This window comes from Limanda limanda, chromosome 21 (genome assembly GCF_963576545.1).
Source record: "Limanda limanda chromosome 21, fLimLim1.1, whole genome shotgun sequence".
Classification (NCBI taxonomy): Eukaryota; Metazoa; Chordata; class Actinopteri; order Pleuronectiformes; family Pleuronectidae; genus Limanda; species Limanda limanda.
This window is the reverse complement of record NC_083656.1, coordinates 2222552-2243067: the sequence shown is the minus strand read 5'-3', so window position 1 is coordinate 2243067 and position 20516 is coordinate 2222552. Positions and strand designations below refer to the sequence as shown.

General features: G+C 42.4%; 3 protein-coding genes across 3 annotated transcripts; all 3 read right to left on the bottom strand.

Annotated features, from left to right (window-relative positions):
• Positions 1 to 246: 246 nt before the first annotated feature.
• On the bottom strand, positions 247 to 1465 carry LOC133028150 (kelch-like protein 10). The gene is made up of 3 exons (XM_061095345.1): positions 1028 to 1465; positions 773 to 922; positions 247 to 567 (listed from the first exon to the last, which is right to left on the bottom strand). The coding sequence occupies exons 1-3, from the start codon at positions 1463 to 1465 to the stop codon at positions 247 to 249; spliced, it is 909 nt and encodes a 302-aa protein (XP_060951328.1).
• A 2206-nt stretch (positions 1466 to 3671) lies between these two features.
• On the bottom strand, positions 3672 to 6800 carry LOC133028149 (kelch-like protein 10). Its single transcript, XM_061095344.1, has 6 exons — positions 6761 to 6800; positions 6304 to 6460; positions 5588 to 6068; positions 4500 to 5117; positions 4245 to 4394; positions 3672 to 4034 (listed from the first exon to the last, which is right to left on the bottom strand). Exons 1-6 carry the CDS (start codon positions 6798 to 6800, stop codon positions 3672 to 3674), a joined length of 1809 nt encoding a protein of 602 aa, XP_060951327.1.
• Positions 6801 to 8640: 1840 nt separating this feature from the next.
• Positions 8641 to 11532, bottom strand: LOC133028148 (kelch-like protein 10). The gene is made up of 5 exons (XM_061095343.1): positions 11414 to 11532; positions 10557 to 11037; positions 9469 to 10086; positions 9214 to 9363; positions 8641 to 9003 (listed from the first exon to the last, which is right to left on the bottom strand). The coding sequence occupies exons 1-5, from the start codon at positions 11530 to 11532 to the stop codon at positions 8641 to 8643; spliced, it is 1731 nt and encodes a 576-aa protein (XP_060951326.1).
• Between the last annotated feature and the right edge of the window lie 8984 nt (positions 11533 to 20516).

The following is a 20516-nucleotide window of genomic DNA, read 5'->3' as shown; positions in this document are numbered from 1 at the left end:
GCACCCCATAATTGGGGAGAGAGAAACTCCCTCATTAACTGGAAGAAACCTCTGGCAGAACCAAACTCAATGTTTTGCAGTAAAACCTTCAAATGTAAAAAGTGGCTCATCTTACCCAGTTCTCACTTACTGGTATTTATGTGACTATATAAGTCTAGTTTTAAACAAGGAAATACTGTAGTTATACCAGAAACCTCAGAAAGTGTTACTCAGAGTCCCCAGAATTCTCGGTTACTCCGTTCAAATTTAATATGGCAGTGAGTCTCGAGATAATGTGTAGTTAGCCATGTTGAAGATTCCGGTCACAACACAGGAGCTTGCTCCACTGCGGGGGAAGTCTGGCATAGTGATGTCAGACCATGCGTTAGTGCGAGGATTATAGACCTCTGCCATTTGAGTGGTGGAGGCGCCATCATAGCCCCCAACGACATATAACCTGTCTTGTATCACATCGAGGCAAAAGTTACTACGGCAAGTCAACATGGGGCTCAGCTGGTGCCAGGTGTTGGTCTGGAGGTTGTAGGACTCAGCAGATGACAGACGGGATTGACCGTCACAGCCACCAACCTGGAGGAGGAAAAGGATTTGAATACACAGAATAAAGAAGAAGGCAGTTGGACAGTTTGACTGGTGGATTTGAAGGCTTAGATTCTTATGAGAGTGGAATGAGGAGCAGAAGTATAACTAATCCTCCTCTAGTAGCGCCACCATGAGGTTGAAATTTGTGGTTTTAAACAAAATATCAGATGTCAGTAGTGTTTCGTGTACTTACTACATAGATTTTGTTATTATATGCAGCAGCACTGAGTCCACTTCGACTAATTCTCATAGGGCTGGTCATTGTCCACTGGTTGGTTTCTGGATCGTAAATTTCAGCCGTCTTCAGGCACTCGGTCCCGGTGAAACCACCACACATGTATATCTGAGGTGACAAGGAGCAGCAGTGAGTACCCAGGTCTTCTCTTGGTTTTAAAAGGTGACTAATAATACCTATTGCTACTTATTATTATTTTCATATATAACAAACCTTGCCATGCAGTACTGTGCAGCTGGCGTCGCTCCTCACCAAGTCCATGGTTGCAATCTGTGTCCACTGGTTGGTTTCGGGACAGTAGCGCTCTGCAGTGTTGTGTCGACGCCTTCCGTCAGAGCCGCCGAGGGCATAGATGAACCCGTCCAGCACGGTTACGCTCACGTAGCAGCGGCGGTAGTGCATCGGCGCCACCTCCTGCCAGATGTGTGTCTCCAGGTCCAACCTGACCACGCTGTTAAAATACTCCACTCTGTCAAAGCCACCGAGAAAGTAGACATAACCATTGAGGAAGACTGTGCCGTGATAGGCCCGAGGATGCTCCAGCTTGCCTGGGAGGTTGATCCAAAGGTCGGCAGAGAAATCATAGGCCTCAATATCGCAGATTGGATTGCCCTCGCTCCAGCCTCCACTGGACAAAATGATGGAATTCATTTGAATGTGTATCTGGTTTGTGTTCTCCTTCCCTCTTATTTGTTTGGTTTATTTGCGGAAGGCAACCAACATCAAGGGGATTGAATAAGTAATATGGATGAAAGAATTATGTATCAAACAGCTGTGAGATCATAGGAAAGGATTCCGCAATTCTGAGGTAAAAGGACGTAGGGTTTATGAACTGCGTCAAGTCAAAGGAAACATGTTAGCTAGATGATAGCCTAAGCACTTCTTAAAATCCATAGTTCTGATAACTTGACTGAGGAGGGCAGGAGATGATAGGCAAGGAGGAGATCAGCTCATCCTGGAATTCTTGAGAGAAGGGACCATACCAGAAATCGAGGAGAGCAATAGAAAGATCTGGGCTAACATCTCCAGGGAAGGATGAAATCAGTTGTGCAATGCTAAAGCACGTAGGTATTGTTGCATCACAGAAGTAGTGATGTTTGTATAATACGGTTGGAGAAGTTGCCGGTTGGTTGGAAAGAGGCGGTGAGTTAAACCAGGGAAGTATCTATCAAATCCAATGAACTATCGGTCAATAGCATTGACAACCCAGTGTGTAATCATACATCACGAAAAAACATTACTGAATGATTAGCATTTGATATGGAAAGTAGAAGACCATCAGAGTGGATTCAGGAGAGGAAGAGGGACCAAGCAGCCGGTCTTATGCTGTGAAACAGAGGATAAGAAAACACAAGTTTATGAAGAGTCTGTAATTGCAGTGTTTTTTACATAGAAAAACCGATGTGATGTGATTGGAAGGAGGATTTTCCTGTTGGACTGACAGGCTGTGACCAGAGTCTTGTTATAGACACTCCCTATACATTTTACACTCTGTCTTTTCAATGTTCCAAAAACCTCGGCAAAGCCTGTTGGTTTGTTTGTCGGCGGGATTACTCAAAAACTACAGAGCGGATTTCCCAAAAACTTGATGGAACATGGACCAATAAAAAAAAAAACACATTAAACCTTGGTGAGTATATGAATTCTTGAACGTTGTGAGAGGGGACGTTTTGTGACATTTTCAGTCTCAGTTTTCAAGGAAACACTTTGTGTACAAACCATTTACTTTTATAAACTTTTTATACAAGCAAATTACAAGTAGATAAAACATCATTCCTCCTTTAAATAGAAGTTTAAGACACAATCAATAAGTTATACACCAATAAATGATCAAATCGGCCTGTGGCATGAAAAACGTGACAAAACGTCATAATATTGTAAGACATTGATCAGACTAGTCTCACAAGTGTTAATACTTCCTTATTGTCTCCTGTGATGGTGACTGGACACACGTCCTCATCTGGAGCAGAGGAAAGGCTGTTTTACTAATTATTGTTCATTTTCTTTTAGTGTTCATGTTCTTTACACATTCAGTGCACAGTTCATAGCAGAATATACAGAGAAAAGGATCTTCTGGCAGTTTCAATCTGTTTCTGTCCAATATGCCACACTTCCTGTAGGACACCCTTTTCAAAATAAAAGCACTGCAGCATTTCCGTTGACTGAAACGATACATTTGTTTTCTAAAGGTTGATCTGAGCTACTGTGTGAAACAGAACCACTGACTTGGGGGTTAATTGAGCCAATGGTCATTGTTCACTGAACACATACGCAACCCCATGTATACACTCATGCACACACAAACATACATAGACATGCATACATACACTAACACAAACTCTTTCTGTTTCACTGTTACAAGTTCAGGTTGATGTTACGTCACAAATACCTTGTTGACTGATGTTAAGTTTAAGTCACACAAAGGTCACAGTTTAATCCTTCACCAACTTTATATGATGGGTTATTGTTCTGAAACCATAATAATTGAATAACCTGATTTAATTTCCATGGGTACACAACAACCCGAGGGATATATAGTAACTCTTGTTTGAAACAATTCATTTGATTCATTTTATTTGTACAGACACTTTACAAAGAAGATCAAGACCTCAAATATTTTATAGAGAACCCAACAGTTCCCACAATGAGCAGCACTTTGGCGACTGGGGAGAGAGAAACTCCCTCATTAACTGGAAGAAACCTCTGGCAGAACCAAACTCAATGTTTTGCAGTAAAACCTTCAAATGTAAAAAGTGGCTCATCTTACCCACTTCTCACTCACTGGTATTTATGTGACTATACAAGTCTAGTTTTAAACAAGGAAATACTGTAGTTATACCAGAAACCTCAGAAAGTGTTACTCAGAATCCCCAGAATTCTCGGTTTCTCCGTGCAAATTTAAATATGGCAGTGAGTCTCGAGATAATGTGTAGTCAGCCATGTTGAAGATTCCGGTCACAACACAGGAGCTTGCTCCACTGCGGGGGAAGTCTGGCATAGTGATGTCAGACCATGCGTTAGTGTGAGGATTATAGACCTCTGCCATTTGAGTGACGGAGGCGCCATTATAGCCCCCAACGACATATAACCTTTCTTGTATCACATCGAGGCAAAAGTTACTACGGCAAGTCAACATGGGGCTCAGCTGGTGCCAGGTGTTGGTCTGGAGGTTGTAGGACTCAGCAGATGACAGACGGGTGTGACCATCATAGCCACCAACCTGGAGGAGGAAAAGGATTTGAATACACAGAATAAAGAAGAAGGCAGTTGGACAGTTTGACTGGTGGATTTGAAGGCTTAGATTCTTATGAGAGTGGAATGAGGAGCAGAAGTATAACTAATCCTCCTCTAGTTCTCTAGCGCCACCATGAGGTTGAAATTTGTGGTTTTAAACAAAATATCAGATGTCAGTAGTGTTTCGTGTACTTACTACATAGATTTTGTTATTATATGCAGCAGCACTGAGTCCACTTCGACTAATTCTCATAGGGCTGGTCATTGTCCACTGGTTGGTTTCTGGATCGTAAAATTCAGCCGTCTGCAGGCACTCGGTCCCGGTGAAACCACCACACATGTATATCTGAGGTGACAAGGAGCAGCAGTGAGTACCCAGGTCTTCTCTTGGTTTTAAAAGGTGACTAATAATACCTATTGCTACTTATTATTATTTTCATATATAACAAACCTTGCCATGCAGTACTGTGCAGCTGGCGTCGCTCCTCACCAAGTCCATGGTTGCAATCTGTGTCCACTGGTTGGTTTCGGGACAGTAGCGCTCTGCAGTGTTGTGTCGATTCCTTCCGTCAGAGCCGCCGAGGGCATAGATGAACCCGTCCAGCACTGTTACGCTCACGTAGCAGCGGCGGTAGTGCATCGGCGCCACCTCCTGCCAGGTGTGTGTCCTCAGGTTAAATCTGACCACGCTGTTGAAATACTCCACTCTGCCCATGCCACCGACACAGTAGACATAACCATTGAAGAAGACTGTGCCGTGATAGGCCCGAGGATGCTCCAGCTTGTCTGGGATGTTGATCCAAAGGTCGGCAGAGAAATCGTACGCCTCAATATCGCAGATTGGATTGCCCTCGCTCCAGCCTCCACTTGACAACATGACGGAATGAGGTACACGAGGACGGGCGAGAGTGTTTCTGAGACCTGACCGCAAGGATCTGCTTGAGTTTTTGTGCAATATAATTTGGAGGGAATTGTCTTCTATTTTCTTGCACTCAGGGTTGTTCTTCACCAGCACATTGGGGATCACCTTGTTCACAATGTACTCCCTGTTTGTCAGGCCCAGCCGCACCTACACAGGGACAAGGGAACAGAACTAGTTGATATCACGACAAACTTGACTCTAAATGCCTGATCTACTAAAGTTTGCGCACATGCAACCGTGATTTCACCAGCAAAACAACATGCAAGTTGCTCTACTAACGGTGCGAACTGAGAATTGAATGCAGAATAACTCGTGCTGTCCATCCAGTCGGATTAGTACTAAATGGAGAGCCCGTGGTATTCTGCACACAATCCTCAATGCTTTAGAGCAACTTGCATGTTTTTTTGCAGGTGAAATTACATTTGCACATGCTTTTACACGTGCAAACCTTTAGTAGATAAGACCCGTAGTATATTGATAATAGGTCAATGTGAACCCAAACTGAAACAGAACTTAAGGCAACAGTGTTTTTTCCAAATTAATCAAGCTGCAGGTGTTAAAACAGTCAGTCAGGACATTTACAGTAAATCTAGACTTGTGACAGAAAGATATATTACCTGAGACAAAAGCACAGCAATGTGTTGCTCTCGTTCTTTGGGTTTGTGGCCGATCCAGCGCAGGATTGCATCAAACACAACACTTTCAAGCCTCACATTAAGTTCATCTCTGGCAATGAATGCAGTAAGCTCTTTCACAGAGAGCTGCAGGAACTCTTCGACGGGAACGATCTCCTCAAAGTGCTGGATGATGTAGCGGGAGGCCTCTTCCCGCAGCTCGGTGCTGTGGCAGGTATGTGTGAACTGCCAGATGCCAATGCAGTTCTGTGGGCAGATCTGATCACCGATAAAGTGGGAGCATTCTTGTATGATGCAGATTATGTTGAGCATATCAGCTGTCATCATTAACTCCTGCACGTTGTCCTCTGTGGAAGCAACAGAGCCAGTGTATGCAAACTCAATGATGATCCGCAGGATGTCAGGAAACACCAGGGGTATGTGGAAAATCTGGCCTGTGTTTGTACAGTGTTTAAAAAGAGCTCTGAGGGTTAGAGGGGAGACAAGGCAGAGATTTAAAAAAGATATTCAACCATTTCACACGGACCACTACAATATAGACCAGTTTTAGCACTTCTCAAGCAGAAGGGACAAAGTGAAAAGGGAAATTCTTGCAAAGTTTGGAAACAGACTAGGAACTTGCACCATGGGTAGTAGCAGTAGCATAAAGATTACTCAATAAGATGAATATTCTCCCCATTGATCAGGAACCAGCTTACTGAAAGTAGGGACTGCAATCATAGAGGATGGTCCGGTGAATTGGAAACTGAACCTCCTCAACTTTGAGGATGGCGTCACAGAACAGTCCGGCCAGGCGGAGTTCATTATACAATGTTCCCTTCATTTGAATGTGTATCTGGTTTGTGTTCTCCTTCCCTCTTATTTGTTTGGTTTATTTGCGGAAGGCAACCAACATCAAGGGGATTGAATAAGTCATATGGATGAAAGAATTGTGTATCAAACAGCTGTGAGATCATAGGAAAGGATTCCGCAATTCTGAGGTAAAAGGACGTAGGGTTGTTGAACTGCGTCAAGTCAAAGGAAACATGTTAGCTAGATGATAGCCTAAGCACTCCTTAAAATCCATAGTTCTGATAACTTGACTGAGGAGGGCTGGAGATGATAGGCAAGGAGGAGATCAGCTCATCCTGGAATTCTTGAGAGAAGGGACCATACCAGAAATCGAGGAGAGCAATAGAAAGATCTGGGCTAACATCTCCAGGGAAGGATGAAATCAGTTGTGCAATGCTAAAGCACGTAGGTATTGTTGCATCACAGAAGTAGTGATGTTTGTATAATACGGTTGGAGAAGTTGCCGGTTGGTTGGAAAGAGGCGGTGAGTTAAACCAGGGAAGTATCTATCAAATCCAATGAACTATCGGTCAATAGCATTGACAACCCAGTGTATAATCACACATCACAAAAAAACATTACTGAATGATTAGCATTTGATATGGAAAGTAGAAGAATCTCACCATCAGAGTGGATTCAGGAGAGGAAGAGGGACCAAGCAGCCGGTCTTATGCTGTGAAACAGAGGATAAAAAAACACAAGTTTATGAAGAGTCGGTAATTGCAGTGTTTTTTATATAGAAAAACCGATGTGATGTGATTGGAAGGAGGATTTTCCTGTTGGACTGACAGGCTGTGACCAGAGTCTTGTTATAGACACTCCCTATACATTTTACACTCTGTCTTTTCAATGTTAGAAAAACCTCGGCAAAGCCTGTTGGTTTGTTTGTCGGCGGGATTACTCAAAAACTACAGAGCGGATTTCCCAAAAACTTGATGGAACATGGACCAATAAAAAAAAACACATTAAACTTTGGTGAGTATATGAATTCTTGAACGTTGTGAGAGGGGACGTTTTGTGACATTTTCAGACTCAGTTTTCAAGGAAACACTTTGTGAACAAACCATTTTCTTTCATAAACTTTTTATAGAAGCAAATTACAAATAGATAAAACATCATTCCTCCTTTAAATAGAAGTTTAAGACACAATCAATAAGTTATACACCAATAAATTATCAAATCGGCCTGTGGCATGAAAAACGTGACAAAACGTCATAATATTGTAAGACATCGATCAGACTAGTCTCACAAGTGTTAATACTTCCTTATTGTCTCCTGTGATGGTGACTGGACACACGTCCTCATCTGGAGCAGAGGAAAGGCTGTTTTACTAATTATTGTTCATTTTCTTTTAGTGTTCATGTTCTTTACACATTCAGTGCACAGTTCATAGCAGAATATACAGAGAAAAGGATCTTCTGGCAGTTTCAATCTGTTTCTGTCCAATATGCCACACTTCCTGTACGACACCCTTTTCAAAATAAAAGCACTACAGCGTTTCCGTTGACTGAAACGATTCATTTGCTTTCTAAAAGTTGATCTGAGCTACTGTGTGAAACGGAACCAGTGACTTGGGGATTAATTGAGCCAATGGTCATTGTTCACTGCACACATACGCAACCCCATGTATACACGTATGCACACACAAACATACATAGACATTGCATACATACACTAACACAAACTCTTTCTGTTTCACTGTTACAAGTTCAGGTTGATGTTACGTCACAAATACCTTGTTGACTGATGTTAAGTTTAAGTCACACAAAGGTCACAGTTTAATCCTTCACCAACTTTATATGATGGGTTATTGTTCTGAAACCATAATAATTGAATAACCTGATTTAATTTCCATGGGTACACAACCACCCGAGGGATATATAGTAACTCTTGTTTGAAACAATTCATTTGATTCAATTTTATTTGTACAGACACTTTACAAAGAAGATCAAGACCTCAAATATTTTATAGAGAACCCAACAGTTCCCACAATGAGCAGCACTTTGGTGACTGGGGAGAGAGAAACTCCCTCATTAACTGGAAGAAACCTCTGGCAGAACCAAACTCAATGTTTTGCAGTAAAACCTTCAAATGTAAAAAGTGGCTCATCTTACCCAGTTCTCACTCACTGGTATTTATGTGACTATATAAGTCTAGTTTTAAACAAGGAAATACTGTAGTTATACCAGAAACCTCAGAAAGTGTTACTCAGAATCCCCAGAATTCTCGGTTACTCCGTGCAAATTTAAATGTGGCAGTGAGTCTCGAGATAACGTGTAGTCAGCCATGTTGAAGATTCCGGTCACAACACAGGAGCTTGCTCCGCTGCGGGGGAAGTCTGGCATAGTGATGTTACACCACGCGTTAGTGTGAGGATTATAGACCTCTGCCATTTGAGTGACGAAGGCGCCATCATAGCCCCCAACGACATATAACCTTTCTTGTATCACATCGAGGCAAAAGTTACTACGGCAAGTCAACATGGGGCTCAGCTGGTGCCAGGTGTTGGTCTGGAGGTTGTAGGACTCAACAGATGACAGACGGGATTGACCGTCACAGCCACCAACCTGGAGGAGGAAAAGGATTTGAATACACAGAATAAAGAAGAAGGCAGTTGGACAGTTTGACTGGTGGATTTGAAGGCTTAGATTCTTATGAGAGTGGAATGAGGAGCAGAAGTATAACTAATCCTCCTCTAGTTCTCTAGCGCCACCATGAGGTTGAAATTTGTGGTTTCAAACAAAATATCAGATGTCAGCAGTGTTTCGTGTACTTACTACATAGATTTTGTTATTATATGCAGCAGCACTGAGTCCACTTCGACTAATTCTCATAGGGCTGGTCATTGTCCACTGGTTGGTTTCTGGATCGTAAATTTCAGCCGTCTTCAGGCACTCGGTCCCGGTGAAACCACCACACATGTATATCTAAGGAGACAAGGAGCTGCAGTGAGTACCCAGGTCTTCTCTTGGTTTTAAAAGGTGACTAATACTACCTATTGCTACTTATTATTATTTTCATATATAACAAACCTTGCCATGCAGTACTGTGCAGCTGGCGTCGCTCCTCACCAAGTCCATGGTTGCAATCTGTGTCCACTGGTTGGTTTCGGGACAGTAGCGCTCTGCAGTGCTGTGTCGATTCCTTCCGTCAGAGCCGCCGAGGGCATAGATGAACCCGTCCAGCACGGTTACGCTCACGTAGCAGCGGCGGTAGTACATCGGCGCCACCTCCTGCCAGGTGTGTGTCTCCAGGTCCAACCTGACCACGCTGTTGAAATACTCCACTCTGTCAAAGCCACCGAGAAAGTAGACATAACCATTGAGGAAGACTGTGCCGTGATAGGCCCGAGGATGCTCCAGCTTGTCTGGGATGTTGATCCAAAGGTCGGCAGAGAAATCGTACGCCTCAATATCGCAGATTGGATTGCCCTCGCTCCAGCCTCCACTTGACAACATGACGGAATGAGGCACACGAGGACGGGCGAGAGTGTTTCTGAGACCTGACCGCAAGGATCTGCGTGAGTTTTTGTGCAATATAATTTGGAGGGAATTGTCTTCTATTTTCTTGCACTCAGGGTTGTTCTTCACCAGCACATTGGGGATCACCTTGTTCACAATGTACTCCTTGCTTGTCAGGCCCAGCCGCACCTACACAGGGACAAGGGAACAGAACTAGTTGATATCACGATCAACTTGACTCTAAATGCCTGAACTACTAAAGTTTGCGCACATGCAACCGTGATTTCACCAGCAAAACAACATGCAAGTTGCTCTACTAACGGTGCGAACTGAGAATTGAATGCAGAATAACTCGTGCTGTCCATCCAGTCGGATTAGTACTAAATGGAGAGCCCGTGGTATTCTGCACACAATCCTCAATGCGTTAGAGCAACTTGCATGTTTTTTTGCAGGTGAAATCACATTTGCACATGCTTTTACACGCGCAAACCTTTAGTAGATAAGACCCGTAGTATATTGATAATAGGTCAATGTGAACCCAAACTGAAACAGAACTTAAGGCAACAGTGTTTTTTCCAAATGAATCAAGCTGCAGGTGTTAAAACAGTCAGTCAGGACATTTACAGTAAATCTAGACTTGTTACAGAAAGATATATTACCTGAGACAAAAGCACAGCAATGTGTTGCTCTCGTTCTTTGGGTTTGTGGCCGATCCAGCGCAGGATTGCATCAAACACAACACTTTCCTTCCTCACATTAAGTTCATCTCTGGCAATGAATTCAGTAAGCTCTTTCACAGAGAGCTGCAGGAACTCTTCGAAGGGAATGATATCCTCAAAGTGCTGGATGATGTAGCGGGAGGCCTCATCCCGCAGCTCGGTGCTGTGGCAGGTATGTGTGAACTGCCAGATGCCAATGCAGTTCTGTGGGCAGATCTGATCACCGATAAAGTGGGAGCATTCTTTTATGATGCCGATTATGTTAAGCATATCAGCTGTCATCATTAACTCCTGCACGTTGTCCTCTGTGGAAGCAACAGAGCCAGTGTATGCAAACTCAATGATGATCCGCAGGATGTCAGGAGACACCAGGGGTATGTGGAAAATCTGGCCTGTGTTTGTACGGCATCTAAAAAGAGCTCTGAGGGTTAGAGGGGAGACAAGGCAGAGATTTAAAAAAGATATTCAACCATTTCACACGGACAAGAACTACATAATCTTACATTAAAAACCCTTTGAAACGCTCACGTCTGCGACTACTGTCTGTGTGGAGACAGACTAGGAACCTGCACCATGGGTAAGCCCAGAAACAAGTTTTGAACTGTTTGTGTTTGTGTGTGTGTGTGTGTGTTAAGCTATCTATATTCTTTTTCTTCAGTATTTTCTCCAGGCAGATTATTTCTCCACAGTAAGACTAATAGTATTAGTAATAGGAGTAAATCTTAGTGGTAGTAGCAGTATTAAGATGAATCAATAAGATTCATATTCTCCCCAGTGAGATCAGGTAACCAGCTTACTGGAAGTAAAGACTGCATCCAAAGAGGGTGATCCTGTGGATTGGAAACTGAACATCCTCCACTTGTAGGATGGCGTCGCAGAACAGTCCTGCCAGTAAATCATATTTAGTTTCCTTCATTTATAGTTCCTCAGGTTTGCGACATCCACACCAGCTACTAAGGTTTGGGTGTTTGGTCTTTTGGCAACCATACAGAAAGTTGAATCTAAGAGCTCTGTTGATCAAAGGATAAACTTCTCTAACTCTGAGATCATTGGAATGTGGAATAGTGCTCTTATATAGTGAACTGTATAGACTGTATAGACATACAGTCAATACACTCTATACATTTCCCTATTTTTTCCTATAGTCCATAGTTTTAGAACAACTCTACTGTTTTATTCCTTATAACTAAAATGTAATCATCTACATCTAGCGCAGGGGTCGGCAACCTTTCTGACAAGTGCCAATGTGAAATTTTCTTGTTATTTAGTGTGCCATATCAACATATTTTTACATTAACTTTTATTATTGAACCACATTAATATTTCCAACAAATATGTCATTTTATTCCATCCATATTGGCTATATATAGAACAAATCTTTAAAGAAACATGTTTATCTCATTATGATTGCAATAATAAGTTTTTCATTAACCCCACCAACCCCAATCATATTCAGAATTGCGAAAGCTTGCTTCAGTCGCATGGTTTCTGGCAGTGACCAAGACTTTGAGAGAGTTGGCTTCTGGTACCTGGACACTGCACGTTTAAAGGATTCTCCCTCGTCTGCCTGATCTTTGAAACTTCTTTGTTGCTTTGTCTCATAGTGGCGCTTAACACTGGACGTTCGGAGAAACAACATTTTCAAAACATAACGTGCACACATCACGGTCCTTGTGAAAAACAAAACCATAGTTTTCTTCCCATGAGGGCTGAAATGCCTGTGTCTTCGTTGTTTTAGCTATTCACCCATACATCTGAACGGCTGCACGTCACAGAGATTCATGTGGGGAGACGCGAGCAGCACCGGCTTGGAGGCTTCTTCTTCTTCTTCTTATTTAATGGCGATTGGCATCCAACCTATTGCGCATTACTGGCACCTGGGAGGTGTTAACATCAATCAAGCTAAATAATAAAGGCTGCGTGACGGCAAAACCTTTAAAGATTTCTTTAATAAGAAATCGCCTGTGGACCAATGATTACGCCACGTGCCTTAGGTTGCTGACCCCTGATCTAGAGAATGTATTTATATACATGTACAATGAACTGTTCTGTCAGATGATTATTTGCTGTGTTGAGAATATTAACAATGTACGTACGTATACAAGTTTGAAAATAAAGTTGGAGAAAAAATATTAAAAATAAATTTAAAAAAAGTAAACCTTTCACCGGTCCCAGAAGCAAATTTCTAACAAAACCAAAAAAAAACATTTCAGAGCAAAAAAAATAAATATTGGAAGACTGTGTCAATTATTATGAGTGCAGGAACTACGCATCACATAAAACATTGCAAATTAACCCTTTCCAGCAACTTCCTGCTGCTTCTTTGTTTCCTGCTGCTTCTTCGTTTTGCTGCCACTCAGACGACAAACATTACATCAGGTCTTTTTCACAATTTTCTGTATGTTCACCACTGAATAGACTAAACAATTGATGGACCAAAAAAAATCACTGAAAATAGAGGGCAGTGTTGGGACTGAGGCCCAGTGATCTGAGTTTTCAACAAAGGCCCATAAAACTTAGGCCTAAACGCGATCCTGAGACCAGCCCAAGAGTTTTCCTGTCGAAACCCCATTCCCCCCCAGCCGGCCCTGGGGGGGAGATGCTGCAAGCAGATCTGCTGAGAGCCCAAATGAAACCTGAGACGTCCACTGAGGGCGAAGCCCGCCCCTTGGGGCCAAAATCTGACAGTCCATTGGCTGTTGGCCACACTGACCCTTGACCCCTCCTCCAGGGGGGCAGGTACCTTTCAGGTGCTACAAAAGAACTGAACTCACAGAAATCTGTCTCTTTCCACGCTGCTCAAGTTGTCTTCTGACCTCAAGAGGCCTAACCACACGACTCAGTAACTAAGGAGGCGATTAGACGTTTGTTTAATTCAATTATTTGATTTGATTTCTTCTTTTATCTCAGTCAAAGTTTTATCTTGATAGGACTTTTGGCTGTTTTAACTTGAAGGGCCGAAACAGGAAATCACTTGCGGGACGAGTGAAACACATGGACTTTTTCTTTTTCAACGATCCACAAACGGCTTCCACAAAGCCGTTCCCTGCAGAAGCGCGACGTTCATCCCGCTGAGGAGTAAGAGACAATCCACTCCGTTTCTGTAAAACAGCACGTTCTCCGCTGTTACAGAAGAAAGACGAAGTTTCATTCCATCAAGGCAGCACGAGGAATTCGCTCCCTTTTCCGGTCCAGCGGCGAGCTCCGGAGCTCCGCTTGAGAGAGACCACGTGATTCACTGGCCCCCGACACATTCGCGCCGAGTCGCAGGCACACCGCGAGGGTTGTACAGTAAGAGACTTGATTATCTGGGCAGATACGTAGCGTATTGTTTAATATTTGAGTGCATTTGTTTGCGGGACCTCCGTGTCTCATTGTTTTAGCGGCGACGAGCCGACAACTTCCGGTTACGGCCGTGTTACAGTTTTAAGCGCCGTGACGAAACGTCTCCGGCTGCACTGTTCCCGTGTTGTGCAATAGGAGTAGACTTGACGTTGGCTAATTATTAATAATCATGAAATATGATTATTAAAATAATAAAAATTATTTATCAAAAATAATTAAATTATGAATTGAAGATGATCAGTAATCAAATAACAATAAAACCACTAATGAGAAAATAGGAATTATCAATTAGAAAGTACAAGCTATCAATTAACAATGATAAGGTTATCAACCAAGAATAATGAAAATAATTAGTCAAAAACAATAAAATTATCAATTTAAGAATAATACTATCTATATTAATAATTGAGAAAGGGGGGCACCACCCTGGTTACAAGGACCAACGGAATCAAGCTATAAATATCAGTCTCATATGATATTGGTTAAATTAATAATCTTAATAGTTTATATTAACGATTATTTAATAAACAGTGAAGGCTTCTAAGTTCGAGCACAGGCAATCATAATCCAGCTGTAATCACACACATGTGCACAAATAATCACAGACTACAGATACTTTAATTACAAAAGTATTTATTAAAAAGGGGAAATAAAGTTATAATGTTATTCAATGATTCATCATTTTAACAAGCTCCAATATTTCAAAGATAAACACAGCAGCAGCACTTATCACAATTCAGAAAATACATGTAAAACCTGCGGTCTACCTATGTATGTCTGTCTCTGTGTGTGTGTGTCTGTGTCAAAGTGTCTCTCTGTGTATGTGTGTCTATGTGTGTGTATGTGAAATAAAGTTAGTGTTATTTATTGATTCATCATTTTAACAAACTCCCATATTTCAAAGATAACAACAGCAGCTTATCACAATTTAGAACACGCATGTAACCTCTGGTCCATCTATGTGTCTCTGTGTGTGTGTGTCTGTCTGTGTCTATCAATGTCTATCAATGTGTGTGTGTGTGTGTGTGTGTGTGTGTGTGCGAGAGAGAGAGAAAAAGAAGGGGCGTGGCGATGACGCAGTCACGTAGTGACATCACATCTAAGATGGAGGCCGATCATGATTCGTGGAATCAAGGCCTAAAAACTCTCAAAATGGCGGATTGACTACAAAACAAGATGGCGGAGCCGTTATGAATTTAGAGCCAGAATGGGAGGAGAGAGGGAGAGAAGGCGTGGCAATAATAGACTCAAGATGGTGGTTTAATAGACTTTAATAGACTCAAGATGGTGGTTTAAACCACGTTATCCAAAATGGAGAATATGTTAATGACCATGTGGCCTGAACTCACAATGGTGGTCGCCAGATGAATTACACAAAGGAAATTTCAGACAAAGAGAATTCTTATCTCTGCTTAGCTTTGGGGGGCCGAATGGTTTCCAGATGTGTTCAGCCTCTCTGAATATAGATTTAACTATGTTACATGAACTGTATTATAAATACAGATCGGAAACGGGTGTATACTAGGTTTAGGAGAAGAGAGAGAGAGAGAGAGAGAGAGAGGGAAAACATGCAAGGAGAGTTCAAATAAGCTCTTAAAACACGCCAGAGATAGATTAACAGTGATTTAACCACTCAGCCCCAAGCGGACGTTGTGGGCTGAGTTTCTGATCGGTAAACTCACTGCAGACTAACACAGACGTTAACAGCGTGGCTGGAGGCTTTCCTCGCGGCGCTCAAACACTAACACAAAACCCGGAAATGAACCGGAAGTAGCGGCTCGTAGTAGCCGGTTAAACAATGAGACTCAGCGGTCTCGCAACAAATACAATCAAATATTAAACAATATGCTACGTATCTGCCCAGATAATCAAGTCTCTTACTGGACAACCCTCGCGATGTGCCTGCGCGTCTGCGCGAATGTGTCGGGGGCCAGTGAATCACGTGGCCTCTCTCACGAGCGGAGCTCCGGGCTCGGGCGCTGGACCGGAAAAGGGAGCGTATTTCTCGTGCTGCCTTGACGGAATGAAACTTGGTCTTCTTCTGTAACAGCGGAGATCGTGCTGCTTTACAGGAACGGAGTGAATTGTCTCTTACTCCTCAGCGGGATGAACGTCGCGCTTCTGCAGGGAATGGCTTTGTGGAAGCCGTTTGTGGGTCGTGGACGACTTCAAATAAAATGATATTAAACAAACGTCTAATCGCCTCCTTAGTTACTGAGTCGCGTGGTCGGCCTCGGAAGGTCTGTTTGCAACTTGAGTAGGGTGGAAAAGAGAGAACAAAGAGAGTCTCTTAAAAATACCGAGTTAACTAGTAAGACCCCTAGGGGTCTTGTTGTCGCTTGGGCATCTGAGTGAAAGAGAGAGATTTCTGGGAGCACAGTTCTTTTGTAGCACCTGGGAGGTACCAGCCCACTTGGAGGGGGGGTCAGGGGTCAGTGTGGTCTTCGGCCAATTGAAAGGTCAGAAGTCAAGTCTCAGGGAGCGGCTTACAGTGGTGGACCCAGGAAATGATTTTCTCTCACATAGAGATAAGATCTCCATGCTGGAATTTTATTGTGAGGGGTTTCCCGAGGCAAGTCTCACGCTTTATGACTCATTGTTGTAAGTCAGATCACTGGGCCTTCCCCAACATCCGTCTGAGCAATTTTACAGAGATTTTACCGGTCAAACTTCAGCACACAACGCCGTTTGGGTGCTGAGCGGTAAAGTAGATGTAACTTGTTTCTGACGGTGTTTTAAGAGCTTCTCTTCACTCTCCTTGCATGTTTTTCTCTCTCTCTTCACCCTCTCTCTCTTCTCCTGAACCTGTTACACAAGTTCCGATCTGTATTTATAATACAGTTCATGTCACATAGTTAAATCTATATTTAGAGGGCCTTAATGCATCTTGCCGCCATTTTGACTCCAAAGCGAAACTAGAACAAAGAACCCTTTTGTTCAACCTCCTCCTTTGTGTCTCACACGTGGTCCGGCGGCCATTGGAGATTATTCATCTCTAGACCCGCCCTCAATTCTGGCACTAAATTCATAACGAACCCGCCATTTTGTTTTGTAGTTGTTAGGCCTTGATTCCACGAGTCATTGTCGGCCTCCATCTTAGAGGTGACATCACCACGTGACTGCGTCATCGCCACGCCCCCTCTTTCTCTCTCTCTCTCACACACACACATACACACACACACATACACAAAGACATATTGATAGACACAGACAGAGACACACACACACAGAGACACATAGATGGACCAGAGGTTACATGTGTGTTCTAAATTGTGATAAGTGCTGCTGCTGTTGCGATCTTTGAAATATTGGAGTCTGTTAAGATGATGAATCATTAAATAACACTAACTTTATTTCACATACACACACATAGACACACACACACAGAGAGACACTTTGACACAGACACACACACACAGAGACAGACATACATAGGTAGACCGCAGGTTTTTACATGTATTTTCTGAATTGTGATAAGTGCTGCTGCTGTGTTTATCTTTGAAATATTGGAGTCTGTTAAAATGATGAATCATTAAATAACATTAACGGTATTTCCCCTTTTTAATAAATGCTTTTGTAATTAAAGTATCTGTAGTCTGTGATTATTTGTGCATAAGTGTGTGAATACAGCTGGATTATGATTGCCTGTGCTCGAACTTAGAAGCCTTCACTGTTTATTAAATAATCATGAGTAGTAACTATTAAGATTATTAATTTAACCCATATCATATGAGACTGATATTTATAGCTTGATTTCGTTGGTCCCTGTAACCAGGGTGGTGCCCCTCTACGATAAGTTATGGCCTTATCATTTTTTAAATTATTTTTAATAAATAATATTTTATTATTTTAATAATCATATTTCATGATTATTAATAATTAGCCAACGTCAAGTCTACTCCTATTGCACAACAGCTGCAACTGAAGTTCATTTTCAAAATGTATTAATTTTCTGCTTAATCATTGTCTCAGTCACACATTTGGAAAATTAAATGTCCAAAAACAGTGATTTTCAGAGCCAAAGTAACATCTTAAAAATAATAAATAGTAATAACTGAGAAGCTTGAGCCGGAGAGTTTGCTAAATATCAAACTAGTTGCCAATGTTGGGGGAGAGTCCTGAGTGCTGACCGTCAGACAAAGGGGGCAATAAAACTGCGGCCTGTTGGCCACCCTGAAACCAGTTCTACCGGTTTCTGCTTTGCATCCACACATTCCTCAGACAACGTGGAGCCTCGCCAGCAGGGGAGCATCTCGGGTGTCCTTCAAGAGAACCCCCAACCCCCCCCCCCCCCAGAGCAAGCAGCTCTGCAGAGACCCAACTGAAACCTGAGACGTCCTATGAGGACGAAGCCTGCCCCTTGTGGCCAAAATCTGACAGTCCATTGGCTGAGAGCCCACTTAACCCCATAACCCCTCCTCCAGTGGGCGTGTACCTACCAGGTAGTTTAAAACCGCTGTGCCCCTAGAGAACTCTGCCATTTTCCTGATGCTGAAGTTGCAACTAGACCTCCCGAGGTCTTACCAAATAACCCAGTAAACTATAGGGGGCGATTAGACGTTTGTTTAATTCATTTCATTTTTCTTTCTTTTATCTCAGTCGAAGTTTTATTTTGATAGGACTTTTTGCTGTTTTAACTAGAAAGATCAAACGGGAAGTTCACTTGCAGGCCGAGCTGAGACTTTTCTTTTTCCAACGATCTACAAACGGCTTCCACGGCCGTTCCCTGCAGAAGCGCAACGTTCATCCCGCTAAGGAGTATGAAAATCCACTCCGTTCCTGTAAAGCAGCACAATCTCCGCTGTTAGAGAAGAAAGACGAAGTTTCATTCCGTCAAGGAGCACGAGGAATCCGCTCCTGTTCGGCCCAGCTGCGGAGCTCTCGGGAGCTCGGCTCGAGTGACCACGTGATTTCACTGGCCCCCAGCACATTCGGACCGACGCGCAGGCACACCGCGAGGGTTGTACAGTAAGAGGCTTATATTGTCTGGGCAGATACGTAGTGTATTGTTTAATAATGGAGTGTATTTGCTTGTGGGACCTCCGTGTCTCATTGTCTTAGCCGCGACGAGCCCGCTACTTCCGGTTCATTTCCGGGTTCCGTGTGTTACAGTGTTTAAGCGCCGCGACGAAGTGTCTCCGGCTGCACTGTGCCCGTCTGAACAACTTTACAGAGATTTTACCGGTCAAACTTCAGCACACAACGCCGCTTGGGTGCTGAGTGGTAAAGTAATTGTAAAACTTGTTTCTGACGGTGTTTTTAAGAGCTTTATTCTCTCCTTGCATGCTTTCTCTCTTCTCTCTCTCTCCTAAACCTACCTACACACGGTCCGATCTGTATTCATACAGTTCACGTCGCATAGATAAATCTATACTTAGAGAGGTTTAATGCATCTGGAAGCCATTCGGCCCAAAGCCACGCAGAGATAAAGAATTCTCTTTGTCTGAAAATTCCTTTGTGTAATTCATGTGGCGACCGCCATTGTGAGCTCCGGCCACATGTTGTCATTAACATAGACTCCATTTTGAATAGCGCAAGTTAAACCACCATTTTGGGAGTCTATTATTGCCACGCCTCCTCTCTCTCTCTCTCCTCCCATTCTGGCTCTAACTTCCAAAGCGGCTCCGCAATTTTGTTTTGTAGTTACCACCATTTTGAGAGTTTTTCGGTGAATCATTGTCTGCCGCCATCTTAGATGTGACAAGACCAAGTCACCATGTGACTGAGTCATCGCCACTCCCCCTTTCTCTCTCTCTCTCTCACACACACACACACACACACACACACACACACACATACACAGACAGACACACACACACACAGATTCACATAGATGGACTAGAGGTTACATGTGTTTTCTAAATTGTGATAAATGCTGCTGCTGTTGTGATCTTTGAAATATTGGAGTTTGTTAAAATGATGAATCATTAAATAACATTAACTTTATTTCACACACACAGACACACACACACAGAGAGACACTTTGACACAGACACACACGCACACACACAGAGACAGACGTACATAGACCACAGGTATTACATGTATGGTCTGAGTTGTGATGTGCTGCTGCTGTTGCTATCTTTGAAATATTGGAGTTTGTTAAAATGATGAATCATTGAATAACATTAACTTTATTTCCCCTTTTTAATAAATGCTTTTGTAATTAAAGTATCTGTAGTCTGTGATTATTTGTGCATATGTGTGTGAATACAGCTGGATTATGATAGCCTGTTTTCGAACTTAGAACCCTTCATTGTTAATTAAATAATCATTAATTTTAACTATTGAGATTATTGATTTAACATTTATCATATGAGACTGATATTTATAGTTAGACTCGTTAGTCCCTGTAACCAGGGTGGTGCCCCGCTACAATAAGTAATAATTACAGATTGTATCATTTTTAATTGATAATTTTATTGTTTTCATTAATTATTTAACTATTCTTAATGGATAACCTTATCATTTCTAATTAATTATTTTACTATTCTTAAGTGATAGCCTTATCATTTTTAATTATTTTTAATAAATAATTTTTATTATTTTAATAAT

What these genes read in the sequence shown, in the direction of transcription:
- LOC133028149 (XM_061095344.1), bottom strand. Translation starts at nt 6,800, where the DNA reads ATGTTAGCCCAGATCTTTCTATTGCTCTCCTCGATTTCTG. An exon ending in ATTGCTCTCCTCGATTTCTG is followed by an intron (nt 6,461 to 6,760) that starts GTATGGTCCCTT and finishes AACAAATAAGAG; the next exon opens with GGAAGGAGAACACAAACCAG. An exon ending in GATTGCAGTCCCTACTTTCA is followed by an intron (nt 6,069 to 6,303) that starts GTAAGCTGGTTC and finishes TCTAACCCTCAG; the next exon opens with AGCTCTTTTTAAACACTGTA.
- LOC133028148 (XM_061095343.1), bottom strand. Translation starts at nt 11,532, where the DNA reads ATGAAGGAAACTAAATATGATTTACTGGCAGGACTGTTCTGCGACGCC. An exon ending in TTGCTGTGCTTTTGTCTCAG is followed by an intron (nt 10,087 to 10,556) that starts GTAATATATCTT and finishes GTCCCTGTGTAG; the next exon opens with GTGCGGCTGGGCCTGACAAG. An exon ending in GCACAGTACTGCATGGCAAG is followed by an intron (nt 9,364 to 9,468) that starts GTTTGTTATATA and finishes TTGTCTCCTTAG; the next exon opens with ATATACATGTGTGGTGGTTT.
- LOC133028150 (XM_061095345.1), bottom strand. Translation starts at nt 1,465, where the DNA reads ATGAATTCCATCATTTTGTCCAGTGGAGGCTGGAGCGAGGGCAATCCA. An exon ending in GCACAGTACTGCATGGCAAG is followed by an intron (nt 923 to 1,027) that starts GTTTGTTATATA and finishes TTGTCACCTCAG; the next exon opens with ATATACATGTGTGGTGGTTT. An exon ending in ATAATAACAAAATCTATGTA is followed by an intron (nt 568 to 772) that starts GTAAGTACACGA and finishes TTCCTCCTCCAG; the next exon opens with GTTGGTGGCTGTGACGGTCA.